Source organism: Myotis daubentonii, chromosome 5 (assembly GCF_963259705.1).
Source record: "Myotis daubentonii chromosome 5, mMyoDau2.1, whole genome shotgun sequence".
NCBI classification, from domain to species: Eukaryota; Metazoa; Chordata; class Mammalia; order Chiroptera; family Vespertilionidae; genus Myotis; species Myotis daubentonii.
Window position 1 is genome coordinate 44,626,716 of NC_081844.1, and position 24,085 is coordinate 44,650,800.

General features: G+C 37.6%; 1 protein-coding gene across 1 annotated transcript in view; it reads left to right on the plus strand.

The window, feature by feature from the left end:
• Positions 1-24,085, plus strand: part of SPOCK3 (SPARC (osteonectin), cwcv and kazal like domains proteoglycan 3) — a 333,704-nt gene that overhangs the window by 219,079 nt on the left and 90,540 nt on the right. The window contains exon 5 of the mRNA XM_059697687.1: positions 20,100-20,223. Within this exon, the coding sequence (XP_059553670.1) occupies positions 20,100-20,223 (124 nt within the window). The remainder of the gene's footprint in view (positions 1-20,099; positions 20,224-24,085) is intronic.

Consider the following 24,085-nt stretch of genomic DNA (forward strand, 5'->3'; position numbering starts at 1 on the left):
GAAAGGAAATAATATATATAAGGCAGGTCATTATTGAAATATAAATCAGATATATAATAGAGAATATCAACTAACCTAAAACTAGTTCTTTTGGGGAAAACTAATAAGAAAGACTATCCCTAGCAAGAATGATCAAGACAAAAAAGAGAAGACACTTCTCCCATATCAAACATGAAGAAAAGGAACATCACTGGAGAATCTATAGACATTAAAAAGATCATAAGAGCTTATTAACTATATTAATGAATATTGCACTTGATCAAATGTAAAAATTTCTACAAAAAGTCAATTTATCTAAAGTGATTCAGAACAAAATAGAAAATCTGAAATAGCAATTAGAGAAACATATTTTAAAAACTTTATCTCTAGGTTGAGATGTTTTCTTCATGAATTATTTTAGATATTTAAAGAAGGAAACAAATATTGTACAAACACTTCTGGATGATAAAATTGCATTTTGTGCAAATTAATTGCAGAATCAAAAGCTGACAAGAACTTAAAAAAATTGCAGGCTAATATTGCTCATGAATATGCATGCAACATTCTTAACAAAAAATAGCATATTCAATCCTACATAAAAGAGTCATACATAATAGAATCAGAGGCATGGAACAGACTGACAAATCTCAGAGGGAAGGGAGGAGCGGGGGGTTAGAAAGAGATTAACCAAAGATCATACATGCATATATGAATGACCTATGGACATAGACAATCGGCTGGTGAAGGCCTGGGGTGGGGTGGGAGCAGGGTGGAGAAGGGCGATGGGGGAAATAAGGGGACATCTGTAAAACTCTCAACAATGAAGACTTTTTTTTTAAAAAAAAAAGGATGAAATAAAAAGAGTCATACATCACAACTCAGTGTTTATTCTAGAAAAGCAAGCAAGATCAACTAATTAATGTAATTAAGAAAATAAAAGAGTTAAACCTTATAATCCTCTCATAGAGATGGAGAAAAGTATTTGTTAAAATTCAATATCCATTCATGAGAAAAACTCTTACTAAACTGGGAATGAAAGGAAACCCCCTTAATCTAAATTTTTCAATCTCAGTCTTCTTGTATGAATTCAATTAAATCTTGTCTCATCCTTTTAGTAACTAATGATTTATTTTATTTTATTATTTACCACCTCTAACCTGTCAAAAAATCCTTTAGGTCTACCTTCAAAATATATTAGAATGCAACTGCTTCTCCACATCCCCATTGCTGGAACTTTTGTTCAGGCTGCCATCATGTCATGCCTTCGTTAATGGAATTGCTTCCTTAACTACCTGGTTTCCTGTTATACCCTTGTCTTATTTCAATCTGTTCTCTAGGCAGCTGAAAGATGACCCCTTATAACTGCTTACATTAATTCTTATGTTCAAACTTGCTAATGGACCTTCTTATCACCCAGAATAAAAGTGAAAATCTTTTCAGAAGTTGGTATAACCTTATCAAGTTCAGATTCTTGGATTTTACTCCACTTGCAAGTTATAGGTTAGCCTTCTATTGTTTCATAGATGCTGGAAGAAGACTTGGGAATCCTGGGTTAGGGACGTAGGATTTTTTTTTTAAAATATATTTTATTGATTTTTTACAGAGAGGAAGGGAGAGAGATAGAGAGTTAGAAACATCGATGAGAGAGAAACATCGATCAGCTGCCTCCTGCACATCTCCTACTGGGGATATGCCCGCAACCCAGGTACATGCCCTTGACCGGAATCGAACCTGGGACCTTTCAGTCCGCAGGCCGACGCTCTATCCACTGAGCCAAACCGGTTTCGGCGGGGATTTTATTACTCACAGTAAAAACGGTAGCCAGAGCTTCATATTTGTGTTGGATTCTCCATGTCCCTAAGTTTCATGATCCTGTTATGGATACCAGCTCATGAAGTGGGCTATAATACAGGAGAAGAACATTGAGCTTGTGCTCTCATCACTTTTAGCAAGATGAAGAAAACCTGCTCTTTGTCCAGGGGGAGACATTACCTCATAACTCAAGGTTACTTGCTGAAAATTATATCTTAAGAAATAGATAGCAGTCAGGGTCTATTTTTGGCATATCAGCATGAACATGTGATCAGTACCCATGGTGGATTGCATCTTCCAAGAAGCCTACAAGTCCGGACTCCTGTTAGAACCCTGTTTTTCTTATGCTCTTGGTATTCCTTGCTTACAGAGCTTTAGATTGCCCTATTTGCTTTTCCTCAAATAGGTCAAGCTCCCTTCCCATCACCACTTTTTTTAAAAAAAAAACTCAGGGTGACTTTACTTGAAGTTTCCTTTACTTGGAATTTTCATAACTGACTCCTTCACCTCTTTCAATTTTTATTTTCTCAAATATTAACATTTTAGCTCTTAGCATCCCATTTAAAATCGCAACACAATCACCTTCCCTTCTTTATTTTTCTTCAGAGTTCTCATTACCATTTAAACTGCCTTTGGGAGGGCACTAAAGTGAGGCAGTAAGCATTTTGCCTTGGATTTGGAAATTCAAATTATAGAAAGTTATTCTATAGAAATAATCAGAATAGACCTCATACATGCACAACAAATAGTATTCATCACAATATTGTTTTATGTAGCAATAAATTATTATAACAAATACATGTAGGCAAAGAATATTTTTAATACAAATACATCAGACAGCTGACATGAAGTATCTTTGGGTGCTGATATTATGTGTGATTTTTATTTTACTTAAGTGGTTCCCTAACTTCAGAGTATTCCATACTGTTTTCTGTTTATTTCCTTTTCTTCCAAGTTTTCCTTCACATTAATTTTATATTGTTCACATTTTCCCTCTATTTTTTATTCACTACTAAGAATTATGAAGAGTTTGAAGTTTCATCCTCATTGTAAGCAGACAAATTAGCCTGTGTCAGTTTCAGAGAAAGTAAAAGACACCAGAACCCTGTGTCAGAGACAGAGAACTTGGCAACCATAGGGAATCAGCATATCTGTTGATTCCTCTTGCTCTCAGTCCCATGGAGGCAACATGGGGTGGGCCAGGTAGATACCTGCCCACACTGTGTGTTGCATTATATGAGATAAATTTGAAGTTTAGGTAACACAAGATTTTTATAATGAGTAGTAAGCCTTCCTTAATTTCACCTATTATCTTTATTATTCTGCATAGTGAATAAATTTGGTTTCACTTCCATAGCAAGACAAATCTCTGTGTTCCATGTAAGTTTATAATACACCTTGAAAAGATTGTTTAGAACAATAGACCATTGGTGCTATGTGTGTAACAAGTGCAGGAATGGGAGGAGTCCCACATGGAGAATTGGTCCCTGACATGCCTTACATTATTGGTAATAATAATATTGATGTCCTAGTCTGTTTGGCTCAGAGAATAGAGCCTGTGAACTGAAGGGTCCTGGGCTCAATTTAGGTCAAGGGCCCATACCTTCATTGAAAGCTCGATCCCTGGCACTGGTCAAGGCATGTACAGGAGGCAACCAATGGATGTGTCTCTCTCACATCAATGTCTCTCTCTCTGTCTCTCCCTGTCCCTTTACTCTTTCTAAAAGATCGATGGAAAATGTCTACAAACATGCTAGACAGGGGGGCCAAGTAGTGGGTAAGCCCCACCCCGTGAGAAAGAAAGCACATGAAAGAACTGAATGAAAGCAGCACCTGCTGCGGCACCAGGAGCCAGGGAGAGCCATGGGAGGGGCGATTGTAGAGGTGGGAGAGGCAGATGTTGCTGTATCTTCCTGGTCCAGGGAAGGCCTTTGTTGTTTATCCAAAGATCAGAAGGAAAGCATCAAAAGTTGTGCTTTTTGTTTTTTGTTTGGTTGTTTTGTTATTTTTAGCAATTACATTTTATTTTGAAAATCTCTTCTGAACTCAGTGTGAGAAAAGATTCAGAGACCAAATTAATGTTATTAGTAATATCATAATTTTAATATTGTAGTAATGAGGTTTTTTCATATCTGAAATTAGAGTAAAATTTGACACTTGCATTTACATTTTCCTCCCAGAGAATACTTTGTTAGCAAATTTATCAATGTATGTAGTTTTTAGTGCTTTTGTGCTAATAGGATTCTAGTAAAAAGTATAGCTGCTTGTGTTAATTATTATATCAATCACAGTGACCTTGCATGAAGGTTGGAGGGATATTAGGTAGACGGAAGGACTTTCCCATGTTATCAGTGACATAGTTCTTAATATCATATTGCTTAATATACATAGATAAAAAGCAGAGTGCATCAATTCATATACATCTTATCAGTCTAATTCCATCCAGCCAGCCATCCTTCTATAAATCAAATAGACTATTGCCTCATGTAATGAAATTAAGCATTTTTTTTAAATTTTACCTAGATCTTGTCTCAATTAGGAATCAGTTAATATCCCCTGAAATTGACATTTTAGCAACAAAAATTTCCCAGTATTATATTTTACTTATAAACCATGAAACAACTTCAGAAGAGTTCATTGGTGGATGGGTATTCTGAAAGAAACACTAGTTAGAAACAAGGCTTATTTAAAAATAGAATGAATATTGCCAGAATTAGTCAGAATTTAGCTGAAAAGTCTGAACTTATATGAGGAATACCTGTTTGGTAGGAAAAAGGCCTTTAAGGTTGTGACTGAAGATTAATACTGAAGAGCACTCAGTTTAGGAATTTTCTTGATAAAAGAAATGAAATATCTTGCCATTAGTACCAAAAATATAACTTATTAATAACTAATCGAACATCTTTATATCTTTTTACATAAATTGTGAACTTATTAAAGTTAATATTAAACAATGCAACAAGCTAATATATTTTAGGCTTATGGCTGTGCTTCTGGGATATATGTATAACCTTAGAAAATGCATATCACATGCAATTTTCCAAGAGCAATAATGGTAATAAATAAGAAATGTGCGTTTCTGTCACTACTTAGGAAATATCACAGTTCATATTATCTTACTCTAAACCTCTGTATCCATGCACTTGAACAGAAAAAAAAAATGGTAGAGGAAAACATAAATGGAATCCTTAAAACAGCCCACTTACTCTCTTTGGCAAGGGACAAGTGAACATATTTATATATTTTTTAGTCCCAAATCTAATAGAGTTTGTATTTATATTTTAAAAATTATTTTAAAGTGATCTTAACATAAATTTTATAGAACATGGTATTTGGGGACAAATATAAATTGATCTCATGGAAGCATGTCTTAGATAACGTGTGTTAACTTTCTTGTCTATACTTCATCTTATAATCATTTGACAGGAAATGCAAATGTTTTCCATAAGTCCCTTGTATGTTAATCTGAGTGCCTGACCTTTTCATAATGCAGTATTATTTTTAGTACTTTCTCTTTGAGTTATCTTCTCTCATGGAAGGCTGCCTTTTTTTTAATTTTTATGGTGCCAGCATAATTATTAAAGAGCTGTCAATTGAACTATGGTTGTCATTGTCCATTTTTACAAGGAGAGAATATTAAACAGGATTTATGTCAATTTTGAAAGAATAGCTCCTTTCTACATACAAAACACTTGTTGCTTATGATAGACTAAAATACCACTATAATCAAAGATGATATAACCTACACAAATATAACAAAAACCATAAGTGAGGAATGTTGACAGCTTTTATATGTGGAAACATTTGTTACTTTGTGTTTTATGACTCTATTTTTAACTGCTATTCTCCTCTTTACCCCCACTGTTTTTAGAAAAAAAATAGTGTGTTTTCATAATTATATTAAACTAGAGGCCTGTTGCACAAAGAGATTCGTGCAATAGGCCTTCCTTTGCCCTGGCTGCTGGCACCGGTTTTCCTCTGGCACCCAGCACCCAGGCCTTCACTCTGGCCGGGCTCCAGCCGAAGCCAGCCCCAGGGCCATGAGGCTTTCGCTGCTCCACCAGCCCCGGGGTCGTGAGGCTTTCGCTGCTCTAGCCCCAGGGCTGTCAGGCTTCGCTCCACTGCTTGGAGCCTACGTATGTAAAATAACCGCCATCTTTGTTAGGTTAATTTGCATACTCTCCTGATTGGCTGGTTAGCGTAGCGAAGGTATGGTCAATTTACATGTTTGTCTATTATTAGGTAAGATGTACTTTATTTTTTAAAGGGCAGTCATGCTTCTAGAAAAAGAAAATATTTTTCTAAGTAAAGTTAGTCAAATGAATTTAGTAGTAAAAGGATCTTCACTAATAAAAGAGAAAAATGGTAATTGGCGTACGACGATACCCTTTTCATTGGCTAATCAGGGCTATATGCAAATTAACTGCCAACTATGATTGGCAGTTAACTGCCAACAAGATGGAGGTTAATTTGCATATGTAGGCACAATGCAGGGAGGCGAAAGGGAAAGCAGGAAGAAGCCCCCTGCCACTGACAGTGATTGGAAACCCAGGGGGGAGCTAAGAGCTGGGGGGCAGGGCAAAGGCGGCCCCAGGGCCGCCTTTGCCCTGCCCCCCAGCCATGATCGGAGAATCAGGCGCCTTTGCCGCCCTGGCCAGTGATAGCAGGAAGTAGGGGTGGAGCCAGCAATGGGAGCTGGGGGTCCCCTGTCCAGGCCTGACACCTCTGCCAGAGGCTTCAGGCCTGGTCAAGGGGCCGATCCGGTGATTGGTGATCGGAGGGTGATGAGGGTCAACTCCTCTGGCCGAGGCATCAGGCCTGGGCGGGGGGCTGAGCCGGTGATTGGGGGGATATGATAGTCCCCTTGCCCAGGCCTGAAGCCTGGGTCAGAGGCATCAGGCTTGGGCGGGGGGTGAAGCAAGCGATCAGAGGGAGATGGGGGTCCCCTGCCCAGGCATGATTCCTGGGCCAGAGGCTTCAGGCCTGGGCTGGGGCCAGAGCCAGTGATCAGGGGGAGATGGGGGTCCCCTGTCCAAGCCTGACACCTCTGGCGGAGGCGTCAGGCCTGGGCAAGGGGCCGATCAGGCGATCGGAGGGTGATGGGGGTCTATGCCTCTGGCGAAGGCGTCAGGCCTGGGCAAGGGGCCGATCCTGCGATTGGAGGGTGATGGGGGTCAATGCCTGCGGGCTCCCAGTATGTGAGAGGGGGCAGGCTGGGCTGAGGGACAGAGCCAGTGATCGGGGGGAGATGGGGGTCCCCTGTCCAAGCCTGACACCTCTGGCGGAGGCTTCAGGCCTGGGCAAGGGGCCGATCAGGCAATCAGAGGGTGATGTGGGTCGACGCCTCTGGCCGAGGCATCAGGCCTGGGCAATGGGCAGAGCCAGCAATCGGAGGGGTCTGGGGGTCAACGCCTGAGGGCTCCCAGTATGTGAGAGGGGGCAGGCTGGGCTGAGGGACACTCCCCCCGCCACACACACACACCCAGTGCACGAATTTTGTGCACCGGGCCCCTAGTTACATTATAAAACTGGATAGGATTCAGGAATAAGAGAGCTAGCAATTTCCTAAAAAAAGGTCCACAAAATAGCATAACTATAACTTTGTGTGATGGTCCACATTTCTCATTGAAATCTATTACTTTGACATTGTTTAAATGAAAAGTTTCTAACAGAGTAAAAATCACTACATTTTGCTATTATTTTTCACTCTGTCTGTTAATGATGTACATCTTATATAGTCAAAGTTTTCAAATATTATATTGAAATCTTTTTGAAAATTATGTTCTTACATAGGCAAAGATGAATAATTCAAGTTGGATGTGGTGTAGGTATCACCCAGGATGAAAAAACAATAGCTGTGGAATACCTTGTTTTTCAATTAACAAGGAAAGTAGTAGAAACCTTGCTGTTGATTACAAATGAAGCACTACATACTATTAGCAAGCAAGAATGAAACAGATATTTGAGAAATAGAGGTTCTTCATTTTTTGGGGGGGAAAAAAACTGCACAAAATGTTTGCTAACAAAATGTTTACCAAGGTTTACAACGTCACTGTAAGGATATTTAAATTACTAAAATATATTTGGTCCTTCAGATGATCCTACTGAAATCTTCTAGGGAAGATTTCTGATCTCAGCTCAGGGGGCGAAAATAGGAGCAATTAGCGATGTTGTTCAGTGGTCTCTGTGTATCTTCAATGTGGACACATTAGGAAAGAAACGATTCACAACGTTCAACTCCTGAAGCACTTTGGCATCACTGGGAATAAAATGAAGATTTAGAATATGCATGGAAATCTAGCAGATTGCTCATGCATGCACTGGGAAGAATTAGGAAATTAATTTCAAGCTAGTACTCTCAGAGCCCCAACCCGTCAATTGAAAACACAACAATCCTGCAAATTTGTTTCTAACATAAAGTAATATTATTTTTTTATTTAAGAAAACATTCATCAGGATAAAGAAAAATCAAATATTATTGGCATAAGTGAATCATTATCAAAGTTTTAAAATTCTACTCTTCTGTAGTGTACTAGTAAATCTTAAGCAGAAAGTAACTCAAATGTTCTTTAGCATTTTCCTTTATGTTGACTGACTTCCTTGTTTATTCATAAGTCTTTAAAATTTTATTTTGGAATTATTGTTGAAAGTTGCGTTCAACATAAAGAGAAAAATGGTAATGGTAAAATACAAATTAACAATAGAGGGAAATAAAACCAAAATTATAAAGAAAAATGTTTATTTTGATTGGTAATAGCAGCAACCTATGACACAATAATGCTATAACATTTCTATCGATACATTAACAATATTTTCTAAGACCCAATGGCTATTTACCATACAAATGCTGCTGGAAAGAAAGGTTCATTAGACATTTTAGTAGTGAAATATTTACTGGACATAAATGTGACCCCGTTTGTACAAATAATTTCAGTTCACCAACACCAGTTTATTTCATAACATAGGGATCTCCTTCAGAATTTTTCTACCTGCTGCTGTGAATGCCTTGGAGGCTATGGAGTTATTGCAAGGCATTGATATATATCATTAAATGTTTGCATCATTTTTTCAGAAATGTTATGAGTAAAAAACCAAAAAGTTGCTTTCTGTCATATAATTTCTGAATGAACAAAAGTAAAAATATGACTCCTATCAAATGGGAGTCCCAGGAGAGTGTTTTGTTTTAGTTTTAAATGTTGACTCGTCAAGGATGCAAAGTGCTATTTCAGAAGAAAGGCTTTGTTATCTCCCTGCCCTATATCTGTACATAATGAAATGGACATTGTCTAACTAAACTTAGAAGCTTTTCTCCTGACTTGAAGCTATGAAATATCTGTTGGGTCTTTCTTTTGGAAATGGCCATAGGCTACCTTATACCTCTTTTAAGGCCTTTCAGCACTATAGCACTTGAAATGAAATTATTCTAATTTTTTTCTTTAACATTTGATCAACAAACAGGAGATTCTTCACAAGTGCAATGAAGTCATCAATTGGCTCCCTAAGAACCAGACTATAGATAAAGTAGAATGTGAACATCAGCAGAAAGACCTGAATAAAGCCTGCAACCCCCATCATTACCAAGCTATACCAAGAGGAATGCCTGGGGGCTTCCTGGTGGTGGAGCCCCCTCCCGGTAATGCCTCCTTTGGGCCCACCATTGAAGAGGTTGTTCCAGAAAACAAAACAAAACATTGCACAACACCAATTTGTAGCAAATTTCATGGCATTTTTAACACCAAGCCTGGCATTCTTGATACTTGAATATGGAGCAGGTGTAAGAGAAATAAACAATATGGACGATGTGCATAGGGAAAGGGGAAAACATTGCATAAGCATGGTACTATAAGTGAAAAATGCAATGTCTTAATAAAGCAATATGTAAAATTGGGAAAACAATTGTACATCTATGTTCATTGGGCTCTTGTCCCTCTAAGTATAATGCAGAGAGTATATTTTAAGAGTTTGAGGTAATACTCCATTACTTATTAAATTTCTAAAATAGAACAGGAGGATTTTTTTGGTCTGAAACGTATATACCCGGAATAACTTTCTCCTCATCACACCTAGGGGAAGAGGTTAAAGATTGTGGAGAAAGGGCAAAAGTTAAAATATCTCTTACCAGCAGCTGGGTTGCACTGAGATGAAGGTAACATTTTAAAGTTCTGTTAAAGAGAGTAGTCTGAAAACTCAGTTCAAACAGCCCTCACACCTTTCCACAAAGAGATTTCAAATGAGATCTGGAGAATGTAACCTGAAACAAATGCCGAAGGTGACAACTTTCTATTAAAAGATGTCTAATTTTCCTCCTGGCCTTTTGAAAATGGAAGTTCTGCAGATGCGGCCACGTATGCTGTGTGGCTCTTAGTATGCTGACAGGAGCCTAAGAACCCACAGGGTTTACATGGTTGCTGAATATAAAACTCAATGAATAATTCATAAGCTGCATTTTAATTTTTTCTCCTGTTCTATAGTTAGTAAAGATTCACCAATTACCCAACATCTGCATTTCATCCCAATCTAAGGGTTTGTAAAATTTAGCTTCACCCAAAGGATTATGATAACAGAACTTATTTTCTCTTGATGACAATGATAAAGATGCTATTCAAACAATAATTCCCCACCCCAAATTTCCCTAAGCTTTGTGAAAAAGAATGTCTACTAATCATTCATTCAAGTGGTTATGTAAATGCATGTGTGTAACTTTGAGAAGAAGAATATTATTTGATTTCTTAGTAAGATATAGACATATTTGCATAATTGTTTAAAGTGAGTTGCAAAAAAATTAATGTGATTTCCTTTAGTTATCTTAAAATAGAACCAATTTAGTAACTCTTTCATCTTGCACATTAGGAAATTCACAAGCATGACATTAACTTTAATGTATATTTTCTTGTGAATTATGTTTCTGTTTTCTTTATTCACACTTTCAAGTCCAAGATTAAGTTTCTATGCTCGGGGAATTTAGAGAAGTTAATAAGTATTTTTAAAATATAAATTATCCTCAGAATATTTGAATTAATTTCCGATTTGAAACCAAGAAGGTTGGGAATTACTTTCTACACTTTCATTTTTCAACCATGTTAAAATGAGATGTATCTTAGATTTTAATATGTCTAGGTTGCTTCAAATATCTGTGTCATTAATGATAATATTATGTTATAGCAAATTTACCCCCAAACTTCAGTGGTATGATGCAATATTAATTTACTATACATGCATTAAATCAAAAAGGGTAGTCGTGGATGAGTGGAGGTTCTCTTCTCTCTATTGATTTAGGGACATGACTCTTACTATAAGTATGCTTATAGAGTTCCCTTCTTTACAAATGTCATAGTAGTGTGTAATCATAGATTTATACATCCCCTGAAGTTAGTGGGGCAGAATTATGATAAGGGTATATTTAGCCTGTTGTTGGGAAGTGATGAAAGGAACTCAGGACCACCCAAATTTCCCACCAAAGGATACATGTGCAAAGGGGGGAAAAAGTAAATAAATTAATACTTATCTCATGCTGAAACACATGCCCATCTGCCATGCTATAACCCATGACACACCCTTTATTTAAACTTAAATGTCTTTGCCAACTTAATGGTACAAATCTAAGTAATACAAGATCAAATTTTATCAAACCAATGTAAATGAAACAAACAAAACCAAGTGAATGCGGCTTCCAAGACATAACACAAAGTGAGTAGATAAATGTTATTATTTACCTAAGGTCTGCAGCCAAGTTCCAGAAGTCTAGGTTACCCATTTGAGCTTGTCCTCAATATAGAAAGACAGTAGCCAGCTCCCAGGAGAGTATCTGCCAGGCCAGTTGAACTTAGCCTTGTGATCCCTCACCTAGGGACTCACTAACCTTTTATTCAGCCCAGCAATTCTACTTACTAGACTTTGGTCAGTGAAAGAGCAGCAAACATGATAAATCATTAGCCATCTTTCTATTTCTTGCAGGCAGTGCTTAATGGGAGAGTTGGCAAATGCATCATGGTCTTCATCTACTATATGTTTTATGGCCTCCAAATGGTGAGGAGAAGAAAAAAAAAAACTGTCAGAAGGGCAAGAGAGATAGTTGTATTTTTTAAGGGAAATTAGCATGAGATTGTAGATTAATTGGATTTCATTATTCTAAAAGTCAAGTGAGAAACAACAAAAATGCAGTAAATTAGCAATATTTTAAGAGTTAAAATAATGGTTGAAAAGAAGCCTATGTAAATCACTCTTCCCCATACAGTTGTAAAGAGCCGAATTGCTCATTTCCCGATGCTTGCTTCCTAGATGAGTAATAGAGAACATGTTGCAGATTCTGAAATATGAGATTGAAAGAGTCTTTGATAAGCTGAAGCTACTGACCGAAATAATGTAAAATGCTTTGTCATGCTCCTTTATGTTATAGCATAATATAATTTGTTAGGAAAAATAAGACTCTAGTTTGTTTATTTTTTTTTTTGGCTATTTTAAAAAATGTATTGGGGTGACATTGGTCAACATGCTCATATAGGTTTCAAATGTGGGTTTCTATTAAATCTCTTTCAATTCAAGTTGACTGACTTTTAATGTGGAAAATCATAATGACTTTTAAGGATTTAATTTACACACTATTTATGAAAAGTTTATTCAGTAAGGAAATAATGTGATAGAGTTTCTACTCCTTAAAAGACACATAGCAAAGAAAATAGGAGCCATCCTTAGTGCTTCAAGCAGGTACTCCCTCCCTCCCAAGTTTATTTCTTCCTCCCTTTCTTCCTCTCCTCCTCTTCCTCCTCCTCCCCCTCCTCCTTCTCCTCCTCCTCCTCCTTCTCCTCCTCCTCCTCCTTCTCCTCCTCCTCCTCCTCCTCCTCCTCCTCCTTCTTCGTTCTCTCTCTCTCTCTCTCTCTCTCTCTCTCTCTCTCTCTCTCTCTCTCTCTCCATTTTCTCTCATTCTTTTATCCATTTAGTGCTATTTATTAATTTGTGCCGAATTCAAGGAAATATGCTGGAGTAAAAATTCTCAGTTGTGATTAAAAGATGAAAAGCTATTAGTGGAAAGGGAAGACCATGTGTAAAGTTTGGGAAAAGACTGATCTGCAAAGTATAAAAACAGAACATTAGCTGGCAATGTAGATAAAGTATATGGACTCACTTTCTGAAATAAATTCTTGGTATAATCCACTAATCCTTTTCAGTTTGTCCCAATGACCACTACCCGTAAATGCAAAAGAACAAAGGGAAGAAAACCCCATTGTCTGTGTCATCTGTTTTTCTACTAATTAAATTGAGGGTCAGATGAGGCATGTTGATATGACTGTTATTTTTATTGTTTATCCACAAAAAAGGTAACTTGATTGCTTTCCAGTCTTTTCAACTGTAGCATTCAATTTCTCTGAAAATTAGTAAAGTGAAAATGCTTCTCTAATCTCCTGAGACATAAGGTGAGATTAAAGTACATTGATTGAGAAGCCCCAAACTCTTTATTCACTCGCGGAAGAATCAATTATGTCTGGCTCTGGTTCCATGGTTAGGATGACGTATGCATTTGCAGAGGAGCACAGCCTTGTAGCTGAAGAACAGTACTTGAAGTCCCAAGATATTGTCATGGAACATACATTTGTCCTTTAGATGTAAGAGGATTGATGGGAGTAATCACAGGGCAAAATACACTGTGATTTTATACATAGTGTAAATTTATACATAAGGTTCATTAAGGCATCCCTCCAAACCAGGGACGCCATTCCTGAAGCTCATTTGTTGTGAAAAGGTAGAATATCTGTTTTCCTAAGTAGCCTTCCTGTTGTAAGCTTAATGGCGGCCCTAAAGATATATCTGCATCTTAATTGCCATAATCTGTGTGTAGTATCTTATTGAGCAAAAGAGAGAGATTTATCTTATATGGTGAAAATTGTGATTAAGTTGAAGACCTTGAGAGGGACAGGTTTTCCTGGATTATTAGAGTTGGCCCTAAATGCATTCACAATGTATCCATCTAAGAGGGAGACAGGAATTTCGACAAAAACACAAAGAGAGGAAGCGGATGAGAATAGAGAGCAGAGAAAGATGCCACCACAAGCCAAGGAATGCTGACAGCCACCAGATAACCTAAAACTCCCTGAGAGAGTCCAATGAAACTGCTATTGGATTTTTGACCTCCCTAACTCTGAGAAATTAAGTTTCTGTTGTTTTAAGGCAGAAAGTTTTAGTTAATATGTTATAGTAGATATAGGAAATAAAAACAATTGACTCCATTTCTGCAGGCACCACCTAACTAAAGGTAAATCAGGAATGTGTCAGAATGTTTGACCTAGTGACTCTAGAACAGTGATGGCGAACCTATGACACGCGTGTCAGAGGTGACATGCAAACTCATTTTTTTGGTTGATTTTTCTTTGTTAAATGGCATTTAAATATATAAAATAATATCAAAAATATAAGTATTTGTTTTACTATGGTTGCAAATATCAAAAAATTTCTATATGTGACACGGCACCAGAGTTAAGTTAGGGGTTTTCAAAATGCTTACATGCCGAGCTCAAAAGGTTCGCATCACTGCTTTAGAACATGCTTTTGTTACATTAAATTTATGTCCAATCCCATGTAATTAAAATGAGCTCTGTTGCTGCCCACCTGCTTTCTACTTACCTGTGAATAGAGAGACTCTAAAGAGGTTAGATGTATTTTTAGGCCACAGACTGTAGGCCTTTACTTTAAGTGACTCCTTTGTCTTCCAAACTTCAAAGCCAGGAGAAATCGCAGAAGTAGGGAAGAAGTGGGTATTTGGCCCAGTCATTTCTCCTAATGAAGCAGCTGTCATGGGAGCAAGACAGAGACTCAGAATTAGGGGAGCATGAGTATAGGTTTTAAAAAAGATAACCATATGGGCTGTTAAAATACAATTGATAAGTAATATTTAAAGGGATTATGTGTGACACAAACTTGTAGAAAAAGTGTTCTTGAGGGGGTCAGAAAAAATTTACAATAGAAATGGCATGAAAGATGAATAGATATTGGCCAAATAAGCTCAATGTTGTCCTTATTACTTCCTAAACCATAGGAAAACCTCACTCCAAGCCAGGCCTATCTTTTTGTTCCCAAACTAATTCTAAGATCCATGAATTCAATGACTCTATCCACGTGTTACCTCCAAATTGTAAAATAATTCTTGAACACATTGTCGAGTATACTCATGAATAAATATATGAACAATATTTAGAAGGGCACATAGGTACTATTTGTAGGTTAAAAGATAAAAAGTTATTAGATGAGCTAGTGATGGGGTTTTGACAGTGCCTAATTCATATCCTAGAGTGTGCTAGGTAAGTTATAGCTATAACTGTAAGTAACAATATATTATACATAAAAGAAATACAAACATTTTAAAAGGCTTCTCTGATAACTTTTTATATATGCTACCAGTTACCAAGATAGCACTCCTTGAAGAATGTTTCCTTGTCTGGAAAATCTTACTTTATTCCTGATTTCACCAGAAGGCATCAACACATGCTTAGAAGTACATACTTTCAGGACAGGAATTAAAATCTGGTAGAGTGAAAAAAACAGACATCTGAATTTTACTAGTTAACTTGAAAAATATCGTGAAAGCTAATGTGTAGAGAAGACTTTGTACTCCGTCTTTTCTCTTTGTCTATAAATCAAACTCAAGCAAAATGTGGTAGCTTTCTTTCTCCTTTCTAATTTCTATAACTTTCCTTGTCCCATGAAGCAGTAAGCAAGGAGGAGGTCAGTAGCAATGACTTCCATGAAGATAAGACATGGAGAAAAAGTTCTGTTTTCCTTCCCTGAGTTTGGGATGACCTTTAATGATTTTTTCTTAAATAAATGGTGATATTCAAATGGTTGAATGCTTCTGATAATGCTTTCAGGTCTACTTATTGAACAGTAGTGAAAATATTTGCTTCTGTTTAGAAAAACAAACAAATCAAAAGAAGGTTTTATAATCAAGACATATTTTTATATATAAAACATATTTTGAATAATCAGTCTTTTCCCCATGTCTTTTGGTAAAAGTTGCTTTGTTTCATGTCATTTTCTTTTAGGTAGAATATTTTTCCTTTTAAGCTGCAAATCTGTCACTGTTAATTTTTAAATGCGAACACATTTTTTCAAATATAGAATCTCCTTGACCTTTAAGAATCACACATTTTTGTGAACTCAAATTTTAGTCATTCTTTGCTCAGTGCTGACATTATAGAACTGTTTAAGGTTAAAGTAATATCACAGTTAATGGTTGAAAGCTTGCTTTATCTATGAACATAAATAATTGAAAAAAAATTAAGAATTTCCGGATTCTTATTTTGAATATATGATGTTATACGATGTAGACTTAGCAATCATATTAATATGCTCATATCTGGAGTGAAATATACCTGTCAATACATTTAATAGAACCAATTCACATATTCCTCTGTACTCTCTAAATCAGAATCACATATATTATTTATTATACCATGTAAATTTCAGGTTTAACTAGCCAGGTATAGTCTCTAGGCAACATTTATTGGTGGTAGTGAATCTTTCTTTAAAATTTGAAGCAGCTATGCTTTCATTTTTTTCACTTGTTAATGTAATTTATGTTAGGAATAGATTTCAGAGATATATTTTATTAATCAGTCCTTTCACTGTATTTTATTTTTTTCTATCACTGTATTTTAAAATATGTCTATAAGTGGACTTTTTGGGTAAATCTTTGTTCTTTGTAAAATATATAGAGCAAGTAGATATTCATACTGCAGAATAAGCTGTGCCAGCTCATTTTATGTATTTAATGGTATTTTCTAGTATGAATTAAGATTTACTTTTTATTTTTATGGTATCTCTTTTACTTAAAATTAAAATTGATAGATCATCTATTTTATTTCATTGCTCAAATTACTGTCATACCAAGTAGAGAAATCATATAACGCATATTGTGGTCACTATAGTTTTAAAAAGTTCTGTATGCCCGGTAGAGCATTCTAAATTTCTTTTAATTTTATTGCCCCAAAAGGTAATTTATTGCACTTATGCCATCTGTTTATTTCTAATGCCCCTGATGAAAAAAGTAAGGGCAGCCTTATTTCTTGAAGAGTTATGGCCTGTAGGGAAGAAATCATGACTTAGCAGTTGTGTCTTAAGGAAGAATTTCTCCACAACTCAGGCAGAACTTATAAAAACAACAACAATAAACATGACTGCCTAAAGAAGTTTAAATGTTAGATATATTGAGAAGTCAAGAAATACCTCAAGTTGCCTTTAATTGAGATTTTCACAGAATATTTCTGTTCACTTGAATGCTGTTTTTATCAGATTACAATCAAATTCTTCTGCTGAAGCAAAGTCATTAAGAATTACATTAATATAGGTGCATAGAAAGAAAAGCAAATACACCTACAAAATTAGGAATTAGATACTGATGTTTCCCTGGTAAGATAAATACATAAGAAATACATTGGCATTTTATTTGGTTTGTATATTTGTGGCCTAAAGAATGAACGAGTATAGTATGTGATGTCAGATCCAGGAACTGTAAGATTTTAGAGAAATAAGTAATATGAAATAATTATTTTTATGATTTATTGACAATATCCTTTGATGTTGTAATAGAAGTATTATTTGATTCTTAGGTATGCTTTATGTGGAAAAAAGCATACCTCTTTAAACACAACCTTCTTTTTATCTTCCCTCTTTCATTAGTTATCACAACAGGGCTCCCTCCTTATCTTTCATTTGCCACCTTGAGATAGCCGAGTTTTGCAACTTCAGCATTCCTAGCAATCTCTTGCTTCACTCAACATCATCCTTCACACCATAATGATATATTTGTTTCACTTGATAACAGTAAGTCAAGTTCTAAAATTATAATATATAGCCAGTATACACTTTCTGCTTCTAATTTTTGAGTGCCTTCATATTAGCAGTTTTATTAAGGATTTATAGACTTATGGAATTCTCAGGATCAGATGATCCATATTGATGAAGCTTAGCATTGTATAAATGAAGAAATTAAGACCGGGGGCGGGGGGTTCTGACTTGCCAAGGCTAATAAATAATAACATGCTCACATATGAGACTTAAATGAAATTGGAATGAGATTTTTGTCTGCTCATCATTTTGGTAACATCATTTATGTTCTTTCCAAAGTCAATGTACATCCTAACACGTGGAAATCATGTTCAAATTATATTTTTAAACTGCACAACATGATTAACTAAACATAAAACCAAGTATCATACTTGATTAAACAGATGTAGCTGCAATTAAATTGTAACTATTAGAAAATGAAGAGACGGATGTGCTTTCATACATGACTGATGCTGGAGATTCATACTGAGGACCAGAATGAAAGGAAAAGCAGGAAGACAAGAAGGTAGCTCAGGGACAAGAAGATGGTATGACTCAACTGCCTCAAAACCAGTCCTGTAAAGAAGCACTAGCAACAGTATGAACTCATCTTCGTTAGTTTAATTTTCAGCTATTAAAAACATGATTACATGGTTATTGGTGTGAAACTACTTAGTGCCTTGAATGGCAGAATATATTGTATTTGTATATAATATATATCATAGATAGATAGATAGATAGATAGATAGATAGATAGATAGATAGATAGATATAGATATGTATTATAAAGCAAAAATGTACATAAATCCAGTTCTGATAAAGTACCTTCTATGGATTAGAATTCTGAACTTGATAATAATTTCTCCTGATGTATCTGCAAAGCAGATAATTTGCATAATTGTATGCCTTGTTTTGATTACGCAAAGCGAAAGAAAAATACAAGTAGAATATTTTATTTCTTATTTCTCTCTACTCCATTTCTATGATTTATATGTTTTGAAGTGGTATAGAATACTGTTTCAAGTTTTCCAGTCAGTGTTTTAATTTCCATTAGAATTTTGTACCAATTAATTTATGAGTAATAGCAGCATGGTTATTTTTTTCCCTTGTATCTCTTATGATGTGGACTCTGTGGCCACGCAAGATTTTAAAGTGGTCTTTTGGCAGAATTTACAAAATTGAAATGAATAAAATGCATTTGGAATTATGATAGGTTTCATGAAAATCTTGCGAGAGACAAGCGATGGGAGGCAGGGAGGAGGGAGAAGAGAAAATAATAGACACTAAAGCATATTTTAATTGATTTTCAGAGAGAGAGGGAGAGAAAAAGAAACATTGATGTGAGTGGGTAACATCAATCTGCTGCCTCCTGCTATGCCTTCCTCCCCCATACCAGAGCCTGCAACTCTGGCATGTGCCCTGACCAGGAATCAAATGGGCAACATTTTGATGCATGGAATGATGCCCAACCAAATGAGCTAGGGCAATAAACATTTTTAAATTTGAAGTATATAATTTGAACTTCTTTTCCTCTAATGAAGATCCTTAATATATTTCTTAATAGTCTTGGGGATTGCCTTTTTGTGTGTTTAACTATTAATGACAATAAAATTTAAAGCAAAAAAAAAATCAAATGTGTCTAGTAAATCATCTTTTCCCTTCGTGATATAGACATTATAGTATAGTCTATAAACAACTCTATAAACAATCAGTGAGTACTGATTTACTAGAGTAGTTCTAAATATTCTTATTTTTAGACCCTTTACTAACCCTCTCTATGTAAATTGTGCACACGCTACATACAGAGCAATAATTCAGTTTAATCAAAACGGAAAAACAAATAAATGTAAGGGAAGGTAGCAGAAGAGTATGGGTTTCCCCTAATCATTCTAGATCAAAGCCTAATGGATCTATTTGGAAGCATCTCTACACAATAAAAAGAAGATTGGCTATTACTAAGCCTGCTAATTTGGCTCTCTAAATACTGGCTTTTGTAACGGTGTGGTTCTGGATTGCTCTTTCCTCTAAGGTAAGCTGCTTCTCTTTTCAGGCACATGGGGTTCGCCCTGTGGATTAGTGTCTGTTTTCTGAAACTGCTCCTGATGAAATACTAGGGTGGCTATTGGGGAGTCCCAGTTGTGTGAGTCCTTTATTGCTGAGCAATTGTTGTTTCTGTTTCTGGGTCTATGAAAAATTTGTCAAACTATAAATTAACACAGCAAATGCAAATAATGAAATAAAACTGGTCCATATGTAATTAGCAGAACATTCTAAGGAATATATTATCATTTTATTGTAGAGAGCCCTTGATATATGAAACAAAAGATTATAATGAAGGACACTGAACAGATTAATAGGTTGTAAAGGAGAAAAATAGTTTCTGATTCTAATTTACCTTCAAGGTTTGGAGTGACAGTGGAAACATGTGATGTTAACATAAATGTATTTGTTTTTAAATAAGTGCATTAAGTCTGGTTGTTTTACTTTTTTAACAGTATGAAAGATGCAGGAGTAGGCCATAAGCAATGGAGGGGCCCCGTATCATCCACCTGCAAACAGTGCCCAATGGTCTATTCCAGCCCCGTTTGTGGTTCAGACGGTCATACCTACTCTTCACAGGTAAACAATCTTATAGTCATTTAGTATGAAATACACAACTCAGATTTATGACTAAGTGCTTAAGTCTATAAGTTCTCTAATGTGATCATACAAATAATTTTTAACTTAAAATAATGTGGATAATCTCACTGATTTGAAATATGATTCAGTATCTATTTGTTTCCCCTATTTAAGAATTTTTAAAGTTTTGAAATGCTGAAGTTGCCAACACTCTGAACTCTCAAAATTAAAACCAACATTTCCTTAATTGCTGAGAGAGATCAGAAATTGTTACCATGCATATAATAATGTTAATATTATTATTATAACACTAGGGGCCCGGTGCACGAAATTCGTGCACTGGGTGTGTGTGGGGGGGAGTGTCCCTCAGCCCAGCCTGCCCCCTCTCACATACTGGGAACCCTCAGGCGTTGACCCCCATCACCCTCCAATTGCAGGATCGGCCCCTTGCCCAGGCCTGATGCCTCGGCCAGAGGCGTAGACCCCCATCACCCTCCGATCGCCTGATCGGCCCCTTGCCCAGGCCTGACGCCTCCGCCAGAGGTGTCAGGCTTGGACAGGGGACCCCCATCTCCCCCTGATCACTGGCTCTGGCCCCCGCCCAGGCCTGAGGCCTCTGGCCCAGGAATCATGCCTGGGCAGGGGACCCCCATCTCCCTCTGATGGCTTGCTCCACCCCCCGCCCAAGCCTGACGCCTCTGACCCAGGCTTCAGGCCTGGGCAAGGGGACCATCATATCCCCCCAATCCCCGGCTCCGCCCCCCACCCAGGCCTGATGCCTCGGCCAGAGGAGTTGACCCTCATCACCCTCCGATCACCAATCACCAGATCGGCCCCTTGACCAGGCCTGAGGCCTCGGCCAGAGGAGTTGACCCTCATCACCCTCCGATCACCAATCACCGGATCGGCCCCTTGACCAGGCCTGAGGCCTCTGGCAGAGGTGTCAGGCCTGAGCAGGGGACCCCCAGCTCCCCGCGGATGCAGGCTCCGCCCCTGCCCAGGCCTAACGCCTCTGGCCTAGGCGTCCGGCCCGGGCAGCGGGGACCCGCAGCTGCAGCGGCCCCGCGATCATGGGCTCCGCTTTAGGCCCAGGCAAGGGACCCCTAGCTCCCGGGACTGCCAGCTTCGACCGTGCCCAGCTCCCATCGCTGGCTCCACCCCAACTTCCTGCTATCACTGGCCAGGGCAGCAAAGGCGCCTGATTCTCCGATCATGGCTGGGGGGCAGCTCTTAGCTCCCCCCTGGGTTTCTGATCACTGTCAGTGGCAGGGGGCTTCTTCCTGCTTTCCTTTTCGCCTCCCTGCATTGTGCCTGCATATGCAAATTAACCGCCATCTTGTTGGCAGTTAACTGCCAATCATAGTTGGCAGTTAACTGCCAATCATAGTTGACGGTTAATTTGCATATAGCCCTGATTAGCCAATGAAAAGGGTATCGTCGTACGCCAATTACCATTTTTCTCTTTTATTAGATAGGATATCATTAGAGGTACAATCTGTCACTATCATTGCTACATTTATCTCATGTTATTTCCTATATTGCTTTATTTAAGCTTCCAAAAATTGTTTTTAACAAATGAGAAAACTAAGAATGAGAAAGATAAAACAAAATTGTTGTATTTAGCTGACATTGAAGGCAAGATTTAATGTCTTCCCTGATTCAGTGTTCTCTCCTCTACATTAATCTGCCTCCATATTTTATTCAAATACTAGAGGCCCGGTGCATGAAATGCATGCATGGGTAGGGTCCCTAGGCTTGGCTGGCAATCAGGGCTGATCAGGATTCACCACCACCCCACCACCCCGCCTCCTCCTTCCCTCACTCTCTCAGCACCCTGCCGCCACCGCTGGTCACCTTCCGTGCTCCGCTCTGCCGCCTGGTGGTCAGCGCTCATCATAGCGAGTGATCGAACTTGGTCTCACAGTCAAACTCCCGAGGGGACAATTTGCATATTAGTATTTATATATATATAGATTTTGGAGTTTTTAGGATTTTGGAGTTTGTTTGTTTTTTGATGTGACAAATGAATATAGACTCACAACCTCTTAGCTGAAACTTTGGCAACACATATGTGTGTATTGTTGTATAAAATATGTTTTAAAAGCATAATATGTAGTATCCCCAGTGGGGCCTTATCCTATAATTAAGTACACTAATATATCTTTAAGGAACCATATGAATATGCACGTTAAATAGGACATATTAAAAAAATAACCTCACCTCAGTTCTTTTCTGGTTTTGCTTACTGCAAAGTAAGTTCCAAAAATTTGGGGCTATTTGGACATTTTGGTCTATGGGTACCTCTTTATGAACCATACTTTGTCTTGGTGAATATTTTTCTAGAACTTCCACTTGGATTTTACAGTTTCTAAGCTTGATAAGAGCACTACAATGATAAGATTGATTAATTCAGTCCATTAAAATATCCATAGTACTTACTGGGTGCCAAGTACTGTGTACTCTTAATTAAGCCACCATATACCTACTTGATAAAGTTATAAGACCTTGATGTTGGTGAATATTAGCTTTGCAGGCTTAGGAATTTTATGCTGTCAGCACTAGGGAGAATGAATCTATCTCATATTATCACAGTCCACAGGATAAGGGTGTGCCGACCATTATACTAATTTATTAAATTACAACTAAGGAAGTGTCTTATAATATTCAAACTGGTAGGTAGAGGAACATGGGAAGCCGATTTTAATCATAATTTTACTGATGAAGATTGATCACTGAACAAGTTGCATCATGAGACAGATTGACTTTATTACCGGCATCCAACTGAGACAGATGCATGTCTTTCTCAACAGTATAAACATATGTGCCAGTAGTACTGATATGTTTGCATCCAGAGTGCATTGGTCTCTGGAGAGGGCTGGCATTAGTCTAGCACCTGCTTGTTTGGGGCTCTCTTCAGGATGCTACTAATAGATGATCGGTTATTTCACAATTTCGTTTCAAAGTATACAGAGTTACAATCACCAGTGATTTCCATCTGTTGAGACCATATGGGAAGCATTGTTTGATGATTTTAGAGAAACACAATTAGCATACTCCCACTTGAAACTAAATACACCTATCATATGTAGATTAATTCCCATACATTTCTAATTCCATGGGGTTTCCTCATTGTTCTTCTTTATATCTGGCACACTCTGAAGCCCAGATTACAAACCATATGCTCTTATTAATATTGTCAATAAATTTATTTTGAATAATCTATTATTGAATTATTAGTTTAATATTTTTGCATATATATCACTTTCAAAGCAAACTCTGTTCTACAGGGCAAATTTAAATTAACAGCTTTTTGGGACTTGTGGGCATTTAAGCTCACAATAATCGTGAGGCCCAAATCCTAAACTCAGTGTGGTCCATGAATCTCCTTGCTCGAAGTTTCTAATCCCCCAGTTGAGTAATCCTTCCATGATAAAGATTAGTCAGAAGGCCAGGTACTATCAGTCCAGCGAGTGTGACCCCACATCTAGGAAGGAAGCCCAGTCCTGTTCTCCAAGTCTTATTATGGCTCTGTATCTGCAGGAGCACTGATATACAGGGGTTTTTGTGTTTTTACTATTATAAAGAATACTAGAGGCCCGGTACACAAAATTCATGCATGGCAGAGGGGAGGGTCCCCTCAGCCCGGCCTGTACCCTCTCCAATCTGGGATCCCTCTCACAATCTGGAACCACTGGCTCCTAACTGCTCACCTGCCTGCCTGCCTGATGCCCCTAACTGCTCCTCTGCCGGACTGATGGCCCTAACTGCTCTCCCCTCCTGGCCTGATCGCCCTAACTGCCTATCTGCTCTCCCTTCCTTCCCATGCCCTTCAGACCCCTGGCGCAGGCATGCTGAAAGCTTT